The sequence below is a fragment of the Colius striatus genome, chromosome 3 (genome assembly GCF_028858725.1).
Source record: "Colius striatus isolate bColStr4 chromosome 3, bColStr4.1.hap1, whole genome shotgun sequence".
NCBI lineage: Eukaryota > Metazoa > Chordata > Aves > Coliiformes > Coliidae > Colius > Colius striatus.
This window is the reverse complement of record NC_084761.1, coordinates 57101142-57127189: the sequence shown is the minus strand read 5'-3', so window position 1 is coordinate 57127189 and position 26048 is coordinate 57101142. Positions and strand designations below refer to the sequence as shown.

General features: G+C 40.5%; 1 protein-coding gene across 1 annotated transcript in view; it reads right to left on the bottom strand.

Moving 5' to 3' along the window:
• CPE (carboxypeptidase E) overlaps positions 1-17435 on the bottom strand; it is a 59859-nt gene extending 42424 nt beyond the window's left edge. Inside the window, exons 1-2 of the mRNA XM_061993200.1 lie at positions 17386-17435; positions 16611-17086 (exon numbers count right to left, since the gene is read on the bottom strand). Of these exons, the coding sequence (XP_061849184.1) occupies positions 16611-17086; positions 17386-17435 (526 nt within the window). The remainder of the gene's footprint in view (positions 1-16610; positions 17087-17385) is intronic.
• Positions 17436-26048: the final 8613 nt, after the last annotated feature.

The following is a 26048-nucleotide window of genomic DNA, read 5'->3' as shown; positions in this document are numbered from 1 at the left end:
AGACACAAGCCTCACTCTTTCAAGTCAAGAAAGCAGGCTGACCTGAGAAACCTCTCCCAAGTACACCGTAACTTTTACAGAGTTACCACAAAGATCAAAAGATCTTTTTTCTACAACATATAATAATGCTCCAGGTTTTGAAAGGTGGGTCATCCTATGCCAGGAAATCACCTGCAAAAGACTTCACCAAAAATGGAGAATTTTGGTGCACATAAAAGAATGGCAAATTGAGCCTTAACTTTCAAATACAGCTTCATGTTCCAAATTCTGAATCATACTTGAGTAATTTTACCTGTTTATTTATCATTATTAAAACTTATTTAACCAAATCATAGTAGGAAAAAACCTTTTTCCTCAAGGTGAAACCTTGCAACTGCAAAACTACGTCCACTCCAGGAAAGACCACTCCATGGAGTCTTGACCAATTTAGGAAATCAAAGAATTCAAAAGATACAAGAGTCATCATTTCTGACATTTTAAAAGTCAAAGTATTTAATTTTAAAAAAAAAAATCAAAAAAAAAAACCCACTGCCTGCCATGATTTTTATATGGATAATATTATTCCTCTTTTCTGATAATTTTTAACAGAGTAAAATCCAAAAGAATACAAAAATAATTATTTTCGGGGGGTTTTGAGGCATTAGAAATAAAAAACAGCTTTGGAAAGAGTTTAGCTTTGCTAATGACATCTGGAAAGGCAGAACATCACAAGTTAGCTATGTAACTGACTAGAAACAAAGGTAAAGCATGGGTTTCATGTATTGTATCTGTTGTTACACCTTTGTGCACACTATACACTACACAATGTAAAGCAACTTACAGCACAAGATCAGGCACGACTCTGTGTTAATTTGTATTTGTATATTATCTTCAGGTGATCTGGAAATCATTTGCTTATCAAAGAGAAAAATTAACAAAATCTCAAAACTATTGGTTGCTTCTCAGCCTGCCCTTGCCACAATAATTCAGAAGTCCTCATGAGACTTCCCTGCTGTGGCCCAGGAGTGCCATCAGTGCCATCCTAACAGTGTTAAAATAGAATATTTGCCATGTTTCTTGTTGCATTTTCATACCATTCCTTTATGAAAAGGTAATTGCACCATGAATACAAAGGGCTGGAAAGATTAACAGGTATCTCGTTTTTAATGTGGAATTCTATCTCAGAAAAAGACTAGCGTAAGTTTTTCCACCTTCACTTCCACATCAAAAAGCTTCTGCTACAGCTCCCAAGAAATGGATCCTCTATACAGCCAACAGTTGATAGATTTCATTTTTCCTTTCTACAAGGACTTTTTGAAATATATTTTTTTAATATAAAATGTACACATACAGATGAATCACATATGATTTTCACCTATTATAAGTTATTTCATTTTATCAGTAATGGTTTATGAGGATGCATATAGCCTACCCTCTCATCTCACTTCCATATGACTTAGTGTAGGTACAGTTAAACACTGTATCCCTTGATGTCACTGGCAAAGCTTCAATGGACTTTATGATGTGCAAAACTGAAACCCATACAGATTTTCATGCTATTTAATTTTAACTGCTTTTCTGGAAGGTGAATTCACCACTGTAAACCAGTTAATGAGAAAGTTGGAAGAAATTACTCCCAGCATATGCTTCTTGAAATGCACTTAGTGCACTTCTGATAAACTGTTTAAAAAATTAAACATGTGCTATCCAACTTGCCAAGTAAACACAAAGAGAAATTGTACTGCATTAATTTCTATGTATTTTTAAGCAACAGAGAGTAACACAAGGGCAATCAAAGTGAAAGTAACAGAAAAGCAGGATGACTGCATTGAAATCACACTATACCTCACCTAAAGTAATCAGAAAGGAGAGTTTGATCCACACTCCTGTTGACTCTGCACAGGAAAATCTCAATAAGCAAATCAGAATTTTATGTAAAAATATGGACAACATTTTGTTTGCTTACTTCCACTCCTATACACTACAAAAGACCCTGTACATTTACTGCCTTTTACTCTTACGTTCTGCTCAAAAGTTTCAATTCAGACACTAACTGCAACGACATATCCCAGTCTATTATAAACTGCAGCAATCATCTCATCAACATATGAGCCACTGATGTCATTATTTGTTTATTTCTTTTATGTAACTAAGTGTAAACATGATTTATATCTCCCTTCAAAGCTTTGAAAGGCACATTTAATGCCAGAGCTATAACCAGCAGAGAAGGATCCCTGCCTGTGGTTTCTCCTTGGCGTTTTTAATGTACATTTCCTTTTACAGTAGCAGATGCTTCAATTTTCCTGAGATTCTGCTAGAAAACCTCCTACAGAGAGGGCAAGTTCTCCTCCAAACCACAATGCTATAAACAGATTGCTGACTAATATGCCATTTTCTTATTGTAAATTACAACTGCAGCTTCCTTCTAGCTGGTACAATCTTGATATACCCTATAATATAACCTTAAGGAAGGAAAAAACTGATAGTTTATAGAATCTGTAGCAAAATCACATTTTCTTTAGTATTTTGTTTCTTCTCTGCTATTTAATCTTTACTGTATTTTCAGAAGCTGCTTTTAAACAATTGAAGTGATTAAAAAATAAATAAAAAGAGAGAAAAAGGAGAAGAAAGTAAAGAAAAAATGTTTTAAATTAATCTTTGTATCAAAAAAATACATACCATTCACAGCTTTCCAGGGTACAATAAGATTAAATTAGAACTGGGAGCTCGTAAAGGCACCAAGGTACATTTTTTATATCACCAATAGAGTAAAGTCTATTGAACTCAATATCCATACAGTTATTTTTAATAGAAATAACCTAGGAAACACTCTTAGATGACAGCCACCAGCAATAAGCAAACTGCAATTTTTTCATCTCTAGATGACCACCTATCCTTTGCAAAACACACCTCTTTGCCTAACTCTGGTTAGTAGCATGATGCTCACAGTCCTACCTCACACCAATCTATTTTATGGTGAAAATACTCCATGTGATCTGTGATATATAATTAAAGCAATTCAAAGTACATTTTGCTACCAAGTGAATAAGGAACTCATAGAGACATTATGCCCTATGCTACCCAGTCTTTATGTAGTGGATGGATAAGAGTAGAAGACAATGTTACTAGTCATGAGAGAAGACAATAAAGAACCCTTAAGTAGGACCTGCAACAGAAGACTCCAATGGTAAGGGGTGGATGGGACCTTTAGAGATCATCTAGTCCAACTCCCCTGCAGAAGCAGGTCCACCTAGAGCAGGTCACATAGGAACATGTCCAGGTAGGTTTTGAAGACCTCAAGAGAAGGAGACTCCACACTCTCCACTGAAACAAACCAAATATTGCAAAGAAATGAAGTATCATCTGGCCAAAATGAGTGGCTTCAGAAATTAGCTTTTAAGTACAAATAATTTTCAAGAAACTTTCACTTCTGACAACAAAACTGGAAACCAACGATTAAGGCTACACCTACATTTCTAGAGCTACCCATGAGACGTGTCACACCCAGCAGCGCAGGCAGCTTACACCCTGCTCCTCGGGGCTAGTGATCCTTCCCGTAGTTGGACAAGGCTTACAAGGGGCCCCACAGACTCTCCTTAAAAAATAATTACTTGGGGGGTTATCTAGTTCAAAGTGCTTGCAATTGTATGAGGCTATATCATAGCCTCTCGGGCTGATTTTAATAGCACAACGCTGTGAATGCATGTGGATGTGTTGTGAGAGGAGGTAATGCTGTGAGACACAATGAGGAAAGACTGGAAGATTGCTCAGGGATAACAGCAGCAAGCAGTCCTGCAGCAATCCTGTCCGTATCATTGTGAGGTAGTTCTTGAGGTAAAGTAATCCCCAAAACTGCACCCAAATTTTGTCTCTGAGAGAACTGGATGACAAGCTTCCAAAAAAAAAAAAAAAAAGACAGCTTGAACTGCCCCCCCCCCGCCTGCCAAAAAAAAGACACCTTGAACCCCCACCTCCCCCCTCCCAAATACCAAACCCAGAGAGTAAGTTGATTTACAGACCTGGAACTGGGGTTTGGGAGTTGGCTGGGGAGAGAAGTTATTTGGTTTTCTTCATGGGCCCTGTGATCATTCTGACAGAGTTAAAACAGAACTGAGCTGTAAAAACATTAAACATCAAATATAATCATTCTAAAGCTATTTGAAGGAGCTAGGACATCCACAGCTACGTATGTCTTGGGTCTTGCACATGAAGTTAAATTATATGAAGAATTTATTTTGGCATTTTGGCATCAAGGTCAGAACTCCAAAATAAAAGCTTCGAACCTAAAGATTTTATGAAGTCCCAAGTCCCTGGTTTATTTTATTATAACACATCAATATCCAATATCACATCAATATCTGTGAACATCATGCAGCTGCAGAATACCATTATGAATGCTTTCCATGAGTAGCTTCAGAACATTGGTACCCTGAGAGTGTAAAAATGCATTACTTCCTATGCTTTTATAGTGTTTGTTATCAAGATGTAACTTCAAATTAAGTTTTGTTTTATGACTGTCCAGGAGAGCAAAGCCTCCAGTTAGTTTTGTCTCCAGTCACTTTTCCTGTGGTTCTTATCCCACAAACAGATCTTCTTGGTGGAACACATAAGCTCAGGCAGGAACATTTTCTGGCTATTACTTCATCATTCTTCAATCATCCATCTCCTCTGGGGAGAAACCCTTGTAAATAATTAAGTGTCATGATTATAAAAGAACTAAACAGTGAAAATTTGCAAGTGTCCGAGTAATGTCAGCACTATCAAATAAGCTCCTTTGGAAGATAATTCCCACTCTAGAGTGGTATTAAGGAAAGCAGATGAAGACTCGCAGCTATAAATAGATCAAAGATAAGGTTTATCTTAGTGTCTACAAATTGTCTTTCTTATCAAACACTCTGCTACAAACTGTTTTCAGTGGTATATATTCAAACTAAAAGAAAATATTTCCTCTTGAAAGCACGGACTCTGAAGCAACCTAGAGGGGCTCTGTTTGGTTAGACCTTATTTGGTTCATGATTGTTCCTATTTTGTTCATGATTTGTTCTATGGAATACGTTTCCTCACTACACAAAGCGATGAGCAATCTGATCCTGTGCATGTTCAAGGTGGCGGAGCTGTGAAAGGCTTATTTTTGAAGAGAGAAATGTGGCTGCTTTCACATACATGTCTGAAGAAACACACAAGAGTGCATATTTATGCAGTGAATATTTCAAAATATGTGCTGAAAATAAACCCTGAAAAACCCTGTGCCGCTTCCCAGAGCCACACTTCATCTCTGTACACACTGTGAATTTTCATCCAGTGCATGAGGCAGCTTTTCAAAGACCTCTTAACTCTTGTAATTCATCTTACAAGCATAAATCAAACCATGTTGGCCAACTCTTTCCATAACAGAACTGCACCTTTAAATACCACTAACGCCAGATGGTCTCAGCATATAAAGCAGCATGAGACAACATATTAATGCTACTCAAACAAGCAACTTGTGCTAGCAGCAGACCAATGAAATCAGTCTCAGGCTTCTAATCCTCTGTCTCCATGACAACATCTATTTCAGACAATTCTTCAGTTTTCAAGTCAGATGAGCTTGTTAGCCCTTAAACTTCTCTATTCAGGGAGTCTTCCATTGTCAGGTACTTTTTCACTTTATACTGGCTACTGTTATAATACAGAATTTATTTTTATCAGCTGCACCACAGAGTATCACGGAACAGATGCTCCTCTGTTTCTGTTCATTTATAGACTTTCCCAGTAAAGACTTGTACTATAAGATTTCCACTAAAGATCTGTACTATTTATTTGCACTATGGATTTGTTACCCTAACTGTAACACATATATAACTGCCACAAATATAAATGTCTCTGTTGTGATTCTACCTACCAGCACTGTAAGGAATGGAAGAACTGGTGCCTTCTTCACACTCCTCTGCTATCTAGGCAGATTATTTTTTTAAAAAAGTGTCTCTGCAGCAGGTAAATCTGGAGAGAAACTCTTGACTCCTCCTCACCATATACCCATTGACATAGCTGAGCCAGCACAAGTATTGGGGCTATTTGCTACTAGCAATAAACTGACAGGAAGCAGGAAGAACCTGCATTTTAAAGTTAGATCAAATGCCAAACCATGTGCTGTCTAAACACTGGGCACATGGCATAGCCACACACTAACCTGCAGCACAGAAGACAAGAACCTGAGGCACCGGGAGAGGATATACTTATCCAAAAAAGGAAAGAAGAAGCCAGACATCCTTTATCACAAAGCCGCTTCTGCTGTCTGTGAAACAACTTCCTACAATCACAGTGTTTAAAGTTTAAACATGTGATAGCCCTGTTCCCAACCCCACAGCTATTTTCTTCTGTCCATGCAACTAGGTACTGATGTCACCAAAAGGAAAGAAAACTTTGAAAAGAAAGGTATAAACTTTGATCACTCATTCCTCAAGTACAGGTTATATTACAGAATCAAAGTCACATTTAGCCTTCTTTCTTAAGGACACATACACAAATTGGCTTAAACATTAGAGTCTATAAACCTCCTGTTTATAACAAAGACTCCCCTGACTTCAGTTTGATTTGTGGATGCTCAGCAGATGGATAGGAGGACAAATTAAAGTATTGTCTATTCTATATCAGGTGGAGATCTGAGATGGGACAGTCAGCTTACCATAGTCATAAGGCTCCCTTTGAAGTAATGATTTTTTCCATGTGTAAAAAGTGTATATTCAGGGCTTAGGCTCCATCCAATCTTGTTTATAGTTCCAGAACTGTGCTTTTGTGCAATAAGTCAAAATGCAGAGCCAGTCCAAACCACAAAACATTGTTTAACATAGGAAAAAAAGTTAATTTTGAATTATAATGGGCAAGGAATGCACTGTTCTGACACTGAAGGATAGTAATGTGTGACTGAAGGATAGTCACACTGTGGGTTTCCTTTACTTTTAAGGGACACAAAAATAAAAGGACATTCAAATGACATGTCTTGCAGCTAGAAATCTCAGGGGAAAAACACACAGGTACAGTAGCAAGGATGTTTTTCACAAGAAAACATCTTATTAAACCTTGGCCTATCAGATGTACTGCCTGATCAAACAATTGTTTCCACTCAGTTTTAAGGCAGATCTGTACCTAAGTATTCAAAGTGGCATATGATGGCTGTTCTCACACCATAGACAGGCTCTGTAGCCAGAGTAGTACCTTCTTTGGTTCTAAATCAGGTAGCTCACACTCCACAGTCATGAACAGTTCCATACAAAAAATTACTATCAAAACTTGCTCCATTAGACTTATCTTGTGAGTAAACATGAATGTCAGGTTTTGCTCATAATTTGACACAAACAATAACCAGGAAACAGCTACTAGCTTATACAGTTATAAATGTCTCACTTCAGAAAGAGAAATAATTAAAAACAAATGTTTACTGTCTTCAAACTGCCAATCATGAGTTTATGATCCAAGATTCTCTCATACCTGGACACTGTAGCTACACAGACTCATTTCCAATGCATGTCTTTGTGTTGACCCAAACTCCACAACACTCTGACAATCATCCCGTTCCTTACTGCTGTCACAGGAAGATGAAGCTGGTGTTGGTTCAGGTAGTACAACGTTAGCACCTCTGCTCCAAAGGGCCAGGTACTACCAACCAAGACTGTACTTTTCTTCTAGTATCCTCACCCCCCACCCCCGCAGTGCCCCTGAAAGGAGTAAGCGAGGTGACAACTTGAGTACTACAGGGCAGCTGCCACATCAAGGCACAAACCATTGTTTCTTCACAATATGGCAGAACTCCGATTCCAAAATCCCAAGTCCCAGCAAGTGAAGATGCTTTTCCAGCACTACTACCCTGCAAAGCTCCTAACCCATGAACCTCAGCATACCACAAAATAAACTTCAAATAGAACATCCCAATCCCACAGAATTCATTGCTTTTGATGTGCAACTTACTCCAAATAAAATAACCCTCTACTCTGCTGCTTACAACTCTACCCATCACTTTAATTACCTGACCCAGAAGCCTTAAAGTACACGCTGCAGTTTTCACTCTTCCTTGACTCCACAAAATTTTAAGTTACTTGAACTATATTTTTTCCAGGTTAATTCCCATCTCAATAGGAAAAAAAAAAAGAGACAGTCTATGGTAACACATGCACGGGACTTTTGTTTAAAAAGAAAGTGCAGACCATAAAAAGTTGTGACATATGAACTTTTTTTAAGGAAGAACGTGAATTAAAATAGATATGAAGACTGAACAATGTACATTAATCTGCTGAGAAAAGATCAGATAGAGTTCATTAATAGTACATTCCACAAAGAAAGCATATAAAGGACAGACTACTTTAGATGACGACATACGACAGCTGGGATTCATCTGGACTTAACTATAAGCTCTTGCACACGTTCCTAAATTAGAAGCCTGTCCAATGTCAGCTCCTCTTAGAGTCAGTAGAGAAAATAGATGTTTTCAAAGGACACTGCAGCCCAATCAAGAGGTCTACCTGCTAACCAGCGAAGGGAGATTACAGCATGAATATGCAAGCAGAGCATGTAGGATCCTGAATCACATGCCACCTTTGAAAACAAATACTAGGTGGAAAGCACACAGAATTAATTCTAAATTAGTTTTAATCCCAAATTAGTTTTAATCCCAGGTTATCAGCTGAGAAACTGTTGTTACAGCCAAAAATTTTGGTTTTTTGCTTTGTCTTGCACTTTTTTAAAAGCTTTAGATATTGATGGCTAAAGTATAGAAAAATAAACAGTTTCTCTCTCGATTAAAGAGTAACTATAATAACAAGGTCACTTTTTGATAAATGACAAAATTACAATTCACTGCCTTTAACAAAATGTCTCACAAAAGCTTACGAAATCCCCATGTTTTTATAGACTTTCACAAATTCTCTGGAGTCCATGTTAATGTCACCATAATAAAACATCCCTTTAAACCAAATCAACAAAACAGGCTCACCACCTGTTTTCACTGGGAACTGTTAAGGTGTTCTGCAGATGTGGGAGGCGATGACAACTCTTCTCTTTGAAATAAATTAATCAACTCTTTCAAAAGGACTGAGATTGTTAAAACCAGCTTGGGTCAGACCAACAAACTCTGAATGCTCTACATACTCAGACTAATTTTAAGCCTGAAAAATAAAACAGCTGCCTTCTGTGAAGTCATGTTTATTCTCAATGATTACAGCCCGTTTTACTACACCTTGTTTGCCCTTTGTGTTATTCCAGCAAATAAAAGAGAAACTTATGACATGCTGTGGCTGTGATCCACAGTGTTTTCGCAGGTATCACAAAGCCTCTCTTAACTCTTTTTAACATGATCTAACAAAAAAGGAAGCCTTTAAATATCTCGGCCAGTGAAGCAATTTGAAATAAGGGTATTGTATCTCTAGGAAACACTGCAGAGACTGCCTAGCACAGCTGCCTGAAGAAGCTTGCTGTGAATTTCCATTGACTTCAATGGGAACATGAATGGCATCAACAACTAGCTGTGAATGTGATCTGTAAATAAGCCTACCTCTCTTTAATTTTCATCAGGTTTGTGAGCACCTGTTTTAGCTAAACATTAAAACTGAGATAGGACAAAAGCAGAAATATCAAGGAAATACACGTTTATTTAAGAAAGAAAGTAGTAAGGAAAAAAATCCCTGTTTTTAAAAAACCTGCATCTTACTAAGTACATTCAAAAAATATTAAGTTATTTGAGGCTCTTAAAATAGATGCTTTTAAAAAACTCTCTCAGCATGTACAGACAGCCATCTTGTTACCAGCAAATCCTACAGCCCTCCTGAGGCCTGTGTGACCCACACAATTGGTGAAGGACACTGGACATCCCACTCTGAAGGCTGGCAGCATTAAAATCGTGCTGTCAGAGATTACCCCAGGCCAAATCCTGGCTGGGAGACTCAAGGGGGGGCTACCCTAAGAGGCACTACAACCCACAAGGGATTTCACTGCAAAGTTAATTACAGCCTCACAGTCTTCTCCAGAATGAGAGGTACAACCAGCCCCAGATTTGCACTCCCAGAAGGCAAGCTGGGAGAGTATCCCCTGCTGTGTTTGATGAGAAAGCCAGAACGTCCTCTCAAGTTCTGAAAGAAAATCTCTTCCCTGGTGCACAAAGGAAAGGAAAAAATCAAAATGCAGAAGGCTACATGAATAATAGGTACAACGAGTTTATATTCTGCATTTTATTTTACACATTGCTGAAAAGACAGCAGCAGCTGCCTCGCTCTCACTCTGCATTTGGAACTGTGCTCTTGTTGCCTTGCTACCCAAAGAGCAGCTCACCTTCAAAGAGGATTGCAGAGGTAAGCCAGGAGAAGCTGAACCACTGCTACAGAAGAATGTGACAGCATTTCCTGTACTCCTGATAAAAAGGGCTTTGCTTATGTCCACCCATTTACAACTCCTACCTTTGTGCAAAGCAGCTGGATGAATATGAACTCAAGGAACCCACTGGCCAGCGACCAGCTCCCATCCTTCAGCACTCCCAATGTGTGCAAAATGAGTATCCATAGATAACAACTGCTGTTTGCTTAAACCTCAAGCATGTAAAAATTAGGCTTGCTCTCCAATATCTTAATAACGAGCTCTTCACTTATAAAATTTGTGTTAATGTTCTGCAAAATTGGGAAATATTAATAGGGCCTGTCAAAGAGCTCACAAGATCTTTACCTGCAAATTCCAAGCATAAGGCAAAGCAGCATTAGAATCAAGTGCAATTGTCAGTGATAAAATTAGAACAGCTGCATCTGGTGACTTCATCACAACCAAGAGATGAGGTGGGCACCATCTGATGTGATCACAACTGCAAAAACACCCTGCTGCAGGGGCGAGCTCTGCATTGGCCCCTCTGAAGCAAAGCAGCCCACAGGACACACAGGTTACCAGTACCATGGGATGCCTGCCCACGCTGGGCTGAAATCACAGCTGTCTCCCACACATTTGTTTCTTCTTGCTGCTGTTGGTTCTCTTTTTTTTTTATAGAGCAGCACTTGCTCACAGTCCTCAGAGTCATTTAAATTACAGTCACTGTAAAAAAAAAAAAAAACTTAAAAAATGCTTTTTGCACGACAGTGAAATACAAACACTACAGGCAACATTTTTTTTCCCCTGTCAATGTGTCAGCTTTACTTATCACAATTTCTTATCACAGAAGTTCTTAGCTCACATGGCTGGTGCCCCAGCTGAATGAGGGAGCACTTCAGTGACAGCAAAAAACCCTAGGTATGGTTTCTGTATTAGCACACAGATCTTGGATTTCCCTTTTCATTAATATACAGTAGAGGCATGATTTTCACTTCTCTTTCAGTCATCCTTTAATTAACATTTTTTGCAGGAGGAAATTGCTCCAGCACTGCAGGGCTGGAGTGTGAGAAACTGAAAGCCTAATGTTGGGTGACTTTGAGGGGGTCAGTACGGGAGCTGCAATTTGGGAAGTCAAGCAGCTTATTTAGGCTCAGTGCCAGCACTGACCCACCCAACCCATTTCCCCACCATGCCAGGTAGAGTCTTCAATAAAGTGATGGATCCAAGGATTAACATAGCTGAGTTGCACCTCACAAAATCGACTGAAGTCACACCCACAGGGTCCTGCAAATGCTCTAAGTCACAGCTATGCTGTTCAGCTCACGAGCAGTGGGCTCCTGCCTCACCTGCTCACAACATTTCACTGTTGTTCAAAATCAGTAAGTCCAAAGTAAGTAATTTTATAGAAAATCAGATGTCTCACTCAACTACAAATAAACCTTTTCCTTCTATTTGAGGTATTTTAAAGACGCTTCTGGGGAGTAGGATGAACCACAAAATCATTAGCATTGAAAAAAACTTCTAAATTAAATAGTGTTTTGAAAAAAACATGAAATATTTTGTTTCCAAAATGCCATTATTCTAATATTTTCAGAATTTCTGTTTCCCTTTTCTCTAGCATAAACAATTTGATGAAAATGTCACAAATTTCACAAAATCACACAAAATGGCAGGGATTGAAAGGGACCTTTAGAGATCATCTAGTCCAACCCCCCTGCAGAAGCAGGTCACCTAGATCAGGTCACACAGGAACGTGTGCAGGCGGGTCTTGAAGACCTCCAAGGAAAGAGACTCCACAATCTCCCTGGGCAGCCTGTGCCACTGCTCCCTCACCCTCACAGTGAAATATTGATTTCTTATGTGTAAACGGAACATTTCGTGTTCCAGCTTCTTCCCATTACCCCTTGTCCTGTGCTAGATATAATAGAAAAAAGGGATGCCTCAACCCCCAGACACTCACCATTTAGATATATTTGTAAATATTAATGAGATTCCCCCTCAGTCTCTTCTCTAGACTAAACAGCCCCAGTTCCTTCACATCATTATTGCAAATCAAATTTGCAAATAATTTTGTTGCCATAAACTCTGTATCCTCTCTCCCATCCAGTTGATGCAAAAGTAATTCTCAGTCTGTATCTGTGACACACGTAACCTGTCAACTAATCCAACTTACTTTGAGCATTTCTCCACAAAACTAAACACTGGAAAATAACCATTATGAAAATCTTAATTTTTTTTTTTTTTAAAGTAGGAATTGAGAGACATTTCTATCTGCTTTTTTTTCAGGTAAACAATAAAAAAACAGCCTAGGAATCTTGAAAACGTCAGAATGTTTCATTTTCACATTCCAAGTGAGGCGCTAATGGAGGGGACTGTACCACTAAAATCAATGGTACAAATGAATCAGAAGTGGCAGCATGCCTAAACAAGCAGCTCAACATTAACAGTGGAGGAACTGGTTTTGGCATTAATCAATTCTAAATATATTTCATTGCTATTAAAGAATACAAACTTATGCTCAAAATGAGCTTAGTTAGGATAATAAAAATAAAGCCTCAAGAGTTCAGCATCCATGTGGTATTTGCTCAACAGACCATCAGACATCTCAGTCTTCTCCCACATCTGAATTAAGGCAAAATATTGTTTAGTTTGTCCCAGAAATAATCTGTGCTTTACTATCAACTGGCCTCTGGTTTCCCTTGGTGCATCAACCTCCCACAACCTCTTTCTCCTTGCTTTATCTCACCTTGCCATCCTACATCTTCTGGCAAGTTTGCCAATTTTTTGACAAGTACAAGGACAAAATTTTATTTCCTCACATAACCAAAGCTACTCCAAAATCTTTTGAACCCTTCCAGTCTAAGTTCATACAACACCTTCTACACTTAATCACTGACAGATTCTCATTTAAGTCTTCCTCTGCCTTAACTGTCCAGCTCCCACTGACTCGAAGTGTGGTTATTTGCATGGAACAGCTGCCTCAGTATAAATGTGTTTGTTAAAATTCAAATATCTTTGCATTCCTGAGTGATCTGATCTAGGTGGACCTGCTTGAGCAGGGCAGTTGACTATAGATGATCTTTAGAGTCTCTTTGCACTCGTGCCATTCTGTAATTCTGTGATCTTCATCTCTGGATTTTGCTTCTCCTTATTCTAGGGCTTCTTTACCATCAGTGATTGCAGCCTCTAATTTCCCATACAGGTGCTGTATCAGTCTAAATAAATTGCTACCATTAAAAAAAAAAAAAAACCCACAAATGAAACTGAGAAATATTAGGTCAAACTCTGACTGGCATGAACCAACCACAAGGGAAGCACAGGTAGCATGGTGCTCAAGAGTGCAGAGAAGGCAGCGCATTCTCCGAGTATTTAATGTGGGATCACAAACTTTAGGCAGTCTCAAGCTTCTGGCATTTAGTCTGTTCCTGGGAAGAGCTCAGCGAAGGATCGGTTCGCATCTTCCAGAGACTAATCTGGGTTTCCAAAATTCGCCAAGACACTTTGTGTGCTTATGCAAGAAACCAGATAGGCTCATATGGAGTCATTCTGGTTACAAATGCAGTATTGGGACTTAAAAAAAAAAAAAAAATCCTCATAACACATGTTTATCCCAGCAAAAGATGAGGCCTTAACAATGCATTCCAGTTGCCTCATTCACTGAGGATTTGTGGCAGTTGCTTTGGAAGCCTAGAGCACATTTCTAATTTTTTCCTACTTCTTTCACACATTTTTTTCAAATATTGCACACATATTACAAATCCTTTGTCAAAAATAGCTGATACTCTAAAATTCAAGTTGATTCATGTGCTTGCATACAATCGAGTGCATTCATGCAATGCTGCACAGCCATGCAATACGTGTGACAACGCAATGCACACGTGTACGTGTAGTACTTGATTTACTCAGTACAAAGAGTCTTTAGTCAGTACAAAGAGTCTTTATTGATGCTTTGCTGACCCTTTCATGATCTATTTTGTCATCAACTTGCTCACTAAGTAAACAGAAAGATTGTTTTTATTCTGTAGTGGCTCACTAGAAAATTCAGTTCTCATCCCTAAATATTGACCAGGCTTCTAGAAGCACAAGCTCCCTGCAGATCCTAAACTTATGCGCCATAGTGTGGATTTTTTTTATATTTATATATATTTAAAAATAAACTATGTGATGCTCAGGATGAATTGTAGGAGCAGATTATGTTCAGGAATAACAATTTCTTAGCCTGACGTGAAAAAAGAAAAAATAACTGTAAGTACACGTCTGTCTGTGAATCCCTTCTCTGTTTTTAATAACAGGTGTTGATAAACTAGGCCCTGATCCTGCATGCCTTAATCACACAAAATATCTTCATTCCTGTTGTTGTCCTGGGAATCAAGCGTGGATGCTCAGAATGAGTGAGGATTCTCTCTCAGGTACAAGCTGCAGAATCAGCCTCGTATTTCCTGCTAAGGCTCATACAAGGCTCTACTTCTTTCACTGCACACATTAAAAAAGCTCATATAGAAAACAAAACAAACAAACAAAAAAAAAAGAATTCCTCCTTTTACTATAGAGCGGAAGAAAGGGCATCTTATTAAGAAGAAAACACCTAATATGTAGGTGCTTAGGCTTTGTAACAAAGAAGCAGGGATGTTACTGATCTCTTTACAATTATTTCAAAGGAGCACAACCATAACCAGGCATGGGGTCTGGCTTGCTGCCCTTCCTAAAAACATGCTGAGTTTCTCTCATGTGCCACTGCAGATCGAGAAACCTGCAGTAGCTTTCCACTTTCTGAGAAACGCTTAATGCCTTGCAGGATGAAACAGGATTGAAATGAAACAATGAATTTGCTTTGGTTTAAACACGTGTTAATCCTCTGCAAAAAAACAGCATTTTCAGCATTCACTGGTAAAGATTGCCAGGACTCATCACATTCCCTAACACGTGATTTGGACACTACAGCATGTGGCCTTTTCATCTATAGGGCTGCCTTTGTGAGGGATAGAGCATGTTCCAGGCAATGCTTGACATTTGCTGTAGTTTGGATGCGGATGCAACCCATAGGAAATTTTGTTTTGTTATCACTCATTGATAGACCGTTGGATTCTCTTTTGCTTGGGCTCAATGACAAACCCTTTCTCACATCATTGACACCAACACCTCTATGAAGATCCACAGCCCTATCTTGGACTGCACAAAGTGCTCTTTATGTCCCCATTGACCAAAAAGCCAAATAAATGAGCTGTAGTAGATGTAGTAGATGTACTGTTCCCTGACAGTAACACAAAGTCACAGTACTAATTGCTTATCATTCTAGCATACAAATTACATACTGGCAGCAGATAAATTCTGAGCTTCAGGATCACCCCTCCTAGCAAGATCGCACAAAGAAATGCTTCCAATTTCACTGCAATTCCTACATTTTTCAAGACAATGCTTTGTCACTCTGCCTTCCTCTTCTGTCTTCCTTATGTCCAACATTCTACAACCTCATTTCCTATGAAAGTTTTATCAGTAGCCCTAACATAGTCAGTAAAAAAATCTAAGTCCTCTGAGGATGTAAGGTAAGGTTATATTCAGGTCATAAGGCACAGCATTAAGCACTAACTGTACAGACCAAATCGCCACAGAAGCCACATCTCCACCTAAAAGTCACGACTGCAAGACTCGTTCTGTAACCTGCTGAGGGAAATGTGAAGACATGGCTGCAGGCGGCTTGTGGTTGGGCCTCTGGTACTGAGCAGCTTTCCAGATTAAGCCTTTTCACATACATGATGCTATCAGTCCTGAAACTGGAAACGATGAAAAATGCACATTCATGGGCATAAAACAAATGCAAAGCGTCAATCACATCGCCTTTGATAAGAAATGCCTCAAGACCGAGGCACACAAAACCCCAAATCCCGAGGCATCCGTGCAAAGGCGGGTTTCCGCAGGCAGCCCGGCCGCGTTACCCGGCTGACACGGGCACGTTCGTACGGGCGCTTTCTTTCCCGACAGCTCGGCTGGTGCCAGCGAAGGGGGAAGCCACCGCCTTCCCTTCCAGCACATCTGCATCAGGTGCTGCTCGCAGAGCAGACGGCAGCGCGTTCATTGCCCATCCCTACCGCGACGTCTTCTGAAATTTTACAGGGAAATTATCGCGTTTCGCTCCTCAACGGGGTGCTAAATCCAACGGCAGCTGAGCGCAGGCGATCGCTGGCAGTCGGTGACGCTGGCGAGGCGGGTATTTTTAGGGCCAGCACGCCTGCCCGCTGCCCCATACCGCGGGCGCGCCGCAGCAGTCCCACCGGGACCTGCCGCCAGGTGCGGACCGCCGCCGCCGCCCCCCTTACCGGGCTCATGCTCGCCGGGGCGGTCGGAGATCTCGATGACGAGGAGCTCTCGGCCCTCGGCGCTTCGCCCTACCGTGTAGATCCTGCTGATGGCCGGGCATTGCAGCCACACGGCCACCAGCGCCTCCCGCAGCTCGGCGTAGCGGTGGTACTCGAAGGAGATGCCCTCCTCGGCGCTCAGCCGCCGCCGCCGGCTACTGCCGGCCCCGGCCCCCAGCTCCGCCGCCCGGCAGGCAGCCAGCACCCCGCACAGCGCCAGCAGCACCCGCAGCGCCATCCCGCCCGCCCGCCTGCCGCCGCGCAGCTGCCGCCGGCCCCGGCAGGAGGCAGGGAGGCAGGGACGGAGCGGGGGGCGGGCGGAGGCGGTGGGCAGGGGCGGGACCGGCCGCTGCGCCCGTCTCCCTGGGCCTCGGCGGGAGGAGCGGAGCGCGGTGGGTCGCACCGGAGCCGCAAGATGCGAGTGGAAGCAACTAAAGCTTTTGGTCAAGCAGAGGCAAAAAAAAAAAAGAATGCGGGGTACATTTTCTACGTGGCTTCTTTATTTTATTTGGTGAAATCCTTTGATCCTGCATGGCATTCATACAGTCCCGCCGAGGTAAAACCCACTGTCAAAAACCTACACAGATATTCGGAGCGCTCCATGACAGATTCTGTACTACAGTATCGTTTGAATAACACGAGTGTATTTCATTGACCTCCCTGGAAAAACTATAAAATATCATCTCTAAGGTAGCTTTGCTGCATCCTAGAAAGCAAAGGATGAAGGAAGACTTACTTTCTGATACGGAGAATACTCACTCTGCGAGCACTGTGCTCGATGCCCATTGTGCTCATTGTGAATGCTCTTGTCAGGAACCATTTGCAATGTGTTAATAAATCACAATGTCTTCTAGACCGGAGATACTACGGGGCTTCTGACGTCATCTCTTTTTTTCAACTTGTTTAAACTGTCAAAACAGCCTGATAAAGGACAATTGATAAAAACAAAGTGCTAAATGTTTAAGAGCAACTTCCATATCAGGTTTTTAAATTATTTTTCAGGGACACAAAGCCTCACTGGAAAATTTAGAGAGGTTCAAAATGTTTAAAAGTTTAAATGTCACACACTCACTTCATCCTTCTTCAAATAGAATCTTGTCCTCAATAACTTAATGCATGATTTACACTGATTTTCCAATCTAAAAGGGTGAGCCTGTATAATACCCCTTTCCATCTCCAATTTATACCAAAGAAACTTCAGGGAGATTTGTCAACAATCCTCTGCAATCCTATGGATGTTTTCCTAAATGATGGGTTGTCTAGTTCCAAGAAGGTAATAGAAATAATGTCCTCTAGGAGAACATCTTCATTGACGCTGGTGACGTACCAGTTTGGAAACTCACTCAGCATCTGAAACTCAAACCTGAAAATGCAACTTCTATATATAAATACTTGTATATCTATTTGTCTCTATTCGCATATACTTGTCTTTCATCGTCCTGTGAGTTCTGGACTACTTGACATGTTTCTTCATAGCAAGAACCAAAGTTCAACTCACCTAGTCTTTGCTATTTGCCAAAAACAAATGGTTTCAAACACTTCTCCAGTCAGTTTAGTTCCAGGGTTACAAGAATGCAACCATGTGCAAAGACACCTTCAGAGTACTTCTTGGAGCCTTCATCTCTCCATTCTTACTGCTAGAGAACTTTGGGAGATACTTCACATTAGCTCTGGGATTATGACAACGCAAATGCAAACTTGGTCTAAGTATTTTGCAAGACCTGGATGTAGTGAGGCTGCCCAATGTGGTGTCTTCTCTTACTATGATCACTGTTCCGATTTAGGATCACAGAAGTGTCATCCCTCTCACTTCTCTCCAACAGCATGGATTGTATCATGAATTTGTTTATGATTTCACACCACTTTAGCATTACATTCAATGGTCTCAGAGCTCCAAAATGAATCACAAATAAAGGTAGCTGAGCTAAAGTTCCAAAGATTCACATTCTTTATCCATTTTGTTGACTACATTAATCCCAGGCAAAGTATCCCTTACTTTCTTCATCACTTTCCCTTGCACCTTATACACAAAGTAAACAAATCTGCTGATGCCAATGTTAATATTGCAGTATCATTTTCTGGGAGAACTTTCTGACCAGTCAAAAAAAGCCTTTGTTCAGTGTAGCAAATCTCATTGGCTTCCCTTCATTTTTTTTGCTCAAACACAGTGTCACTAAAAGATACAAGCAGGCTTGGAAACCATCTATTTCTTTTCATCTCTTCAAGCAGCAAATTGTTTTTCCACTACACAAAATCAGTCTCACAAGTCCATCTGAATGGACTGATATTCATTTCCATACTTATTAACCCCCTACCCCTAAAAAAAAGAGGACAAAAACATATGCACACAGACATCTTGTGTTAAACATGGCATTTTATAAACTATCAAATATTTTTTGTTTAGTACTTTCTTTTTAATAAGGAATTAAGCAACAATTAATAGATTCTCAGAGAGCTGAGGAGCATTCTCACAAAACCAAGGAGGAATAAATTGTTTCATTCCTTTGTATCTGCCTCTCCTCCTACATTCCATAGTTCAGAGCTGATGACTGTCATCACCGGCAAAGGCCAAATTTCCTTGTAATATAGTAAGTCTCATAGGAATAGCCTAACTCCAAGGGCATTCTCAACCTATATGCATAACCAAGCTTCTGGGTATGGCATTGTAGGCTAATTAGCATACTAATTAGTGCAGGGAGTATAGCTCAGGTGCTCCCTGTCCAGAAAATGTCCTGAAGAGCAGTTTACAAAATCTGGTTTCCCTATTTTTACCTCTGTTTACGACACCAAATAGTACATTGTATTTTGATAACAGATGCAGCCTAAGTAATTTGATAACAGTGAAAAAAACCTTATGGGACATTTCAAAAAATACTTATTTACAGACAAATATTTGTATACAGGCATTTATGTAATATTCATATATACTTACATAGCACTCCATTCTTTTGGCCAAAACAATTTTCAAATTCTCAGATACTTCTGACTTGCCTGATTCTGTCATTTTCAGCAAATCCACATTCACCAGCAAGTATATAAATAAATCTTCCAAAAAAAACCCCACCACACAACCCTTGCACTCGAATAACACTTGAATAACTCTGCACTTTTTTCTTATTTATGTGGCAAGACAAGCAGGCTGAGGCAACTATTTTCTTTTATAATCCAAAATGAGAATCTTAAAGCTATTTTCATTAGAAACAGTAGCAGTACATTAGGAACAACAGAAATCTTCAAAACACTATGATGGAGACTGGATATTTATGTTATTAATTAACAAAGTACTATTAATAATTACACCATGGAAATACTCTGCAAACTTCTCTGGTTTATGTTTGGAAAGGAGAAAGAGAGTGCACTATACTGCATGAGGAAGGCAGCATTTTCTAACATAGAAATAAGCAAATAGGATGCTGAAGGTAACGCGTAAGCGAGAAGCACATTCAGACCAGCAAGACCAAATCACTGGTCAGTCTTTAAGGCCCTCTCTGAGGAAAGCTTTTGGCCTGCTCATATCCAGTTACATCACATTTTCAAGCCTTGGAAAAATTCTGAAAGGCTAATCAGAGTATTAACACAGCATAACTGTTTAGAAAGAAACAGCTATAGACCATGTATGTCCTAAAATATGAGGTAAAGGCTGGCAAGGGTTACAATCAAGAAATTCATGACTGGAATTGAATAGCTCCAATCAATTTGAAAAAGAGAACAGCATGATCTCAATGTGGACAAATTATCAGGCAAGTAGGCAGAGATACCTTGTGAGCTGTAAGAAGCTTTTACAAAACTTCTCTGAATGCTGATTACAGAGACATACTATACCTGGCAGCTCTGGTCCCTCAATAGAAGCTTCTACCATCAACCTCCAAAATGTCTCGCACAACTCAGTGGCTCCATTTCTTGGATGCTTGCAAAACAGTGCTAAGATATGGAAAGCCGTGGCTTGTCCAGTACCTTGAGAATAGGCTTAACATAAGGCAAGGTCAAAGGAACCACATATTCCAGTTACGCTTTGCAAGATGAATCTTTTCATGTCTCCACCTTTTAGATGGCTTACTCATGTCACCAAAACACAACACTATGAGGTACTTCACAGCTTACTGTGCTCTTGATGAGGTGGTGGACATCTTCTACATGTAACAATCCTGCATAGAGCCTCTTTTTATAAAAACAAAACCTTAAACTTCATACAAAATGTACACTTTGTCACTACATCTCTAGACAAATGGCTGTGGCTTATTGTTGTTACTTGTTTCAGTTTGTGGGATGAATATACGACTGTCATCAGAGGATGTATGGAGGCAACTAGGAAAACTAAAGCCTCATTTGAGTTGTGCCTTGCAAGAGAGGTCAAGGACAACAAGAAGGGCTTCTTCAAATACCTCGTGGACGACACTAACGCTAGAGGCAATGTAGGCCCACTGTTGAATGAGGAAGGTGCCCTGGTGACAGAGGATGCAGAGTTACTGAATGCCTTCTTTGCCTCTGTCTATGCTGCTGGAGACTGTCCTCAGGAGCCTCAGACTCCAGAGGAAGTCAGGTTAAAGGAGGAGTTTTGTTTGGTTGATGAGGACTGGGTTAAGGATCAGTTGAACAATCTGGATGTACATAAATCCATAGGCCCTGATGAGATGCACCCATGGGTGCTGAGGGAGCTGGTGGAAGTCATTGCTAGACCACTCTCCATCATCTTCAGTAAGTCATAGAGAACAGGAGAGGTGCCTGAGGACAGGAGGAAAGCAAATGTCAATCCAGTCTTCAAAAAGGGCAAGAAGGAGGAGCTGGGTAACTACAGACTAGTCAGCCTCACCTCCATCCCTGGGAAAGTGATGGAAGAACTTATCCTGGGTGCTGTCTCCAGGCTTTTAAAGGATAAGGTGGTCATTAGGAGCAGTCAACATGGTTTTACCAAAGGGAAGTCATGTTTGACCAATCTGATAGCCTTTTATGAAGATGTAACCAGGTGGATAGATGGTGGTAGTGCAGTGGGTGTGGTTTCTCTTGATTTCAGTAAAGCATTTGACACCATCTCCCACAGTATCTTCACAGCAAAACTGAGACAGTGTGGACTGGATGAGCAGGTAGTGAGGTGGATTGTTAACTGGTTGAAGGGAAGAAGGCAGAGCATTGTGATCAATGGGGTAGGGTCTACTTGGAGGCCTGTATCCAGTGCAGTCCCTCAGGGATTGGTGCTGGGACTGGTACTGTGCAATCTATTCATTAATGATCTTAATGAGGAAGCAGACGGCACTGTCAGCAAGTTTGCTGATGATACTGGGGGAAGTAGGTGACACACCAGAAGCCTGTGCTGCCATTCAATGAGACCTGGACAGGCTGGATCATTGTGGGGGCAGAAATGTAATGAAATTCATCAAGGGCAAGTGTTGAGTGTTGCATCTGAGAAATAATAACCCCATGTACCAGTACAGGCTGGGGAATGAACTGTTAGAGAGCACTGTAGGGGAAATGGACTTGGGGGTCCTGGTGGACAGCAGGATGATCATGAGCCGGCAATGTGCCCTCATGTCAAAGAAGGCCAATGGCATCCTGGGGTGGATTAGAAGGGGTATGGGCAGTAGATCAAGAGATGTTCTCCTCCCCCCTCTACTCTGCCCTGGTGAGACCACATCTAGAGTCTTCTGTCCAGTTCTGGGCCCCTCAGTTCAAGGACAGGGAGCTGCTGGAGAGAGTGCAGTGCAGGGCCACCAAGATGAAGGAGTGGAGCGTCTCCCTTACAATGAAAGGCTGAGGGAGCTGGGGCTCTTCAGCTTGGAGGAAACTGAGGAGTGATCTCATTAATGTTTACAGATATGTAAAGGGTGGGTGTCAGGAGGATGGAGCCAGGCTCTTCTCAGTGATGTCCAGTGATAGGACAAGGAGCAACGAATATAAGTTGGAACAGAAGAGGTTCCAAAGAAATACAAGGAAGAATTTCTTCACTGTGAGAGTGACAGAGCACTGTAACAGGCTGCCCAGATGGGTTGTGGAGTCTCCTTCTCTGGAGACATTCAGCACCCACCTGGGAGAGTTCCTGGGTGACCTACTCTAGGTGGTCCTGCTCTGGCAGGGGAGTTGGACTAGGTGATCTTTCGAGGTTCCTTCCAACCCTTGAGATCTTGTGAGTTAGGGCTGCTCCCGGTGTGACAGTAAATGCTGGCTGCTGAACTGCAACAGTGTTGCAGAGAGGTGGCACCGCTGTAGCACCAACCACTCTCATACAGAGGAAAAACAGTAGCAACAGTAAAGTTGGCAAAACTGGCTGATGGGATCTTTTTTTAAAAGTGGTGAGTCATTATCTGACAGAAGCCTTCTTCTGGTCTTCCACAGGGAAGTCTGGGGGTTAATTTACTCAATGATTATGTAAGTATGAATAAAAAATGATCAAAATTTGCAGATGACTTACATACTTCAGAGCAGCAAATTGTAAACTGCACTTTTAAGCAAGAAAAGTCAACAAAAACCAAAAGACAACAGTCTGGCAAGCAGCATTGCTGGAAACATCAAGAGATCACAATAGTGAAAAGACTACAGTTTTTACAAGGATGCTGCAGAACACCTGATTTTATTTTTAAAAGCTTAGACAGAAGAACAATGGTTAAGAGGACAGATGTGATTATACCACCAAGGTAATATTAGAGAGAACGACCTGAACACACAGTTTTGGTATCTACAGCTGAAACATGACATAGAAAATTCAGAGACAAGTCACAGAAGAGATTTGAAAAATGGAAGAAATGCCTTACTGTGGAGGACATGATATAATCTGGTTAGCAGTTGAAAAACACAACTGGAAAGCAATTTGACTACTGTATTTATTACCTTCACAGACACAAAATTGGCAAGAATCAGTGGCCAAAAGCTGCCTTCTCCCTGGATCTGCCAATTAAAGGTCTGAATGGCTGAGATGTACCAAAAGGCTGCAGCTGACAGTGAGACAGCAATAACAGGATTGAGATTTGGAGGCAATGGACTGGACACTGCAGTTAGCAATAACTATCTGTAGGCATAACGTAGGTTTCAATAATACCACTTCTCAATAAAAATGAACGTTAAAAATCTAAAAACGTATTGCACCTTCCTTTAAAATGATCTTAAAACATTCAATAGTCATTCACTACAACCTCAGTGAGGAAAATAACTGAAGTCATGTAATCTACAATTGTAGTAATGGTGTCAATCATTATTAGCATTTTCTGGCGGGCTGTGCTGTAGTGTTAACATAAATCTTCTTATTCAGTATTTCATTATCAGCAGCCAAAAGCAGTTGATTACTTTGTAATCCTAATCTTAACAATTTATTATACTATTCAAGTTTCCATGGGTTTTTTTTCTTTACATAAAACATTAATTCAGCACTTTCATCAGACTTAATTATTGTCACATCCTAAAGGACAGTACAAACTGTTAGTTCCCACTGATGAACCTTACTTAATCTAAACTGGACTTCCACAAAAATATTAAATTGTGGAAAATGTTGCTCCCCAATTTACTCCCCCTGTTCTACTACTTTTAAGAGTTAAATCTGTCTCCTTGCTAAAGAGGATAAAGGACAGCACATTGTGTAAAGTTGTGTTGTGCCTTGTGAAGAGACAAAAACTGTCATCCGTGTGTGGCTCTCATTTTCTATTGCACAAAATCCTTTTAGTTTTCAGAACTACACATAGTCTATAGTTTCAATATGTAAAAAAATCCCAGTGAAGTCTATTTATTAAGAGCCTAAACCCTAAAAAATGTAATTCCCTAACAGTTCTTGATATGCATAAAAAATAGAGAGTAGTGAAGCACATCAGTTACTAGTCAGCACCATGTTCAGCAACAAACGTAAGGTTCTGCCTTTTGAAAAAGTGGTGAGGGGGTGGTAAAATGAGTCCTGAAACAAAGGAACCCTGTGGTTTTCAAATGCAAGCCCCTGTGTTAAGAGAGGACCTGTGGGCACAATTTTCCAGGAAAAAAAAAAAAAAGAGTTTTTAAAGCACAGCTTCCATAATTCTCTAGGGGTTCATTAAAGAAAGGGATCAAAAGCACTGATGTCATCACAAAAAACAATGCTGTGTAAGGATGGACATAACCCCGGAAAAAAACTGAAATAGCAACAGGTCTCTGAAAAACATGGATTCAAGTCATCAATAACCAAACAACTGCCCCCACATATACATATGAAAAGATGGCATAAGTAGTATGTTAAAATGGCATTCCTTATTTTCAAAATCTCTTGAAGAATGAAACACACATTGTAACTTTGTTAAGTCATCCCATCAAGCTTTTAGTGCTCTGAGCTCTCCAGTAGCTGAGGAGACACCAAACTTGTACAAATAATTTTAACTGGAGTGTTCACGCAGATGTCTCACATTTGTACACAATTTTGCAACAGCGCATGTGTAGGCACAGCCCAGTGGGCTGAGAACCACTGAACAGAACCAGGTACACGGGGAAAATCTGAGGCACTGAAAGATCCTTGTATTTTCAGTAAAACAAAGCTAAGTATAGCTGCAGCTGCAGGATGAGAGTGGGAGTTGACAAAGCAAAGGGGATAATGGCCATCTTTGAAATGTGATTAAAGAGGTTGCTTCCACCATGAAGAGAGTTCAGGCTGGTAGTGCATATTGATTCAGGAAGCCTTAAGTATCAGTCCCCACTAAAAACTGAACAATGCAAGGATTTCAGCTTCCCTTCACCTGCCACAGTCAAGTACTTTTACTTACAGGGGAAGAACACCAAGTTTCACAGGGACAGAGAACTAAAGGCTTCAAAAAAACGCAGGCAGAAAAGGAATCTAAACAACTCCCACATCTCCATGTGAATCACTCTGAATGTAATTAATGCCTTGTTTTTTTCCCAGAAGCCTAATCTCATCTGCATTTTCACAAAAGAGCCTGCTTTGAGTATTACACCTGACTGCATGTGAAGCAGCAAGAAAATTCAGGTGGCCTTGAGTAAGCAAAACACAAGGATCTGTAAAGGACTTATAGGATAGGTGAAGTGGTATTTAAAGTCTGAAGAGTAGCTGATACTAAAATACTAAGTGCAAGATCTTTATGAGCGTTTAAGCCCTTCTTAAATATGCCCACTGTTACTTCCCATGCAACACATGAATATTTACATGTAACAGTACTAGACAACTGCTTCTATTACTAGTACAGATTAGCAGATTTTGAGATTCTAGTTTGGGAAAGTTGTAGCTTAATTTGAGAAGGCATTTGGCCCAAAAGTTGTTGCTACACCGAGTAGCTCCGTATCTATGTCCTTCAAAACACAAACCAGAAGAATTCACAAGGTGTTCTCCCTTTCTGTTTCTTACTGCTGTCTCTGTAAGCAGTTTAACAGATGGAGCTGTTGTAGAACGTACTAATAGAAATAAAGTTTCTTCATTTGAGAGAGATGAACAGAGCAAGACGCTAC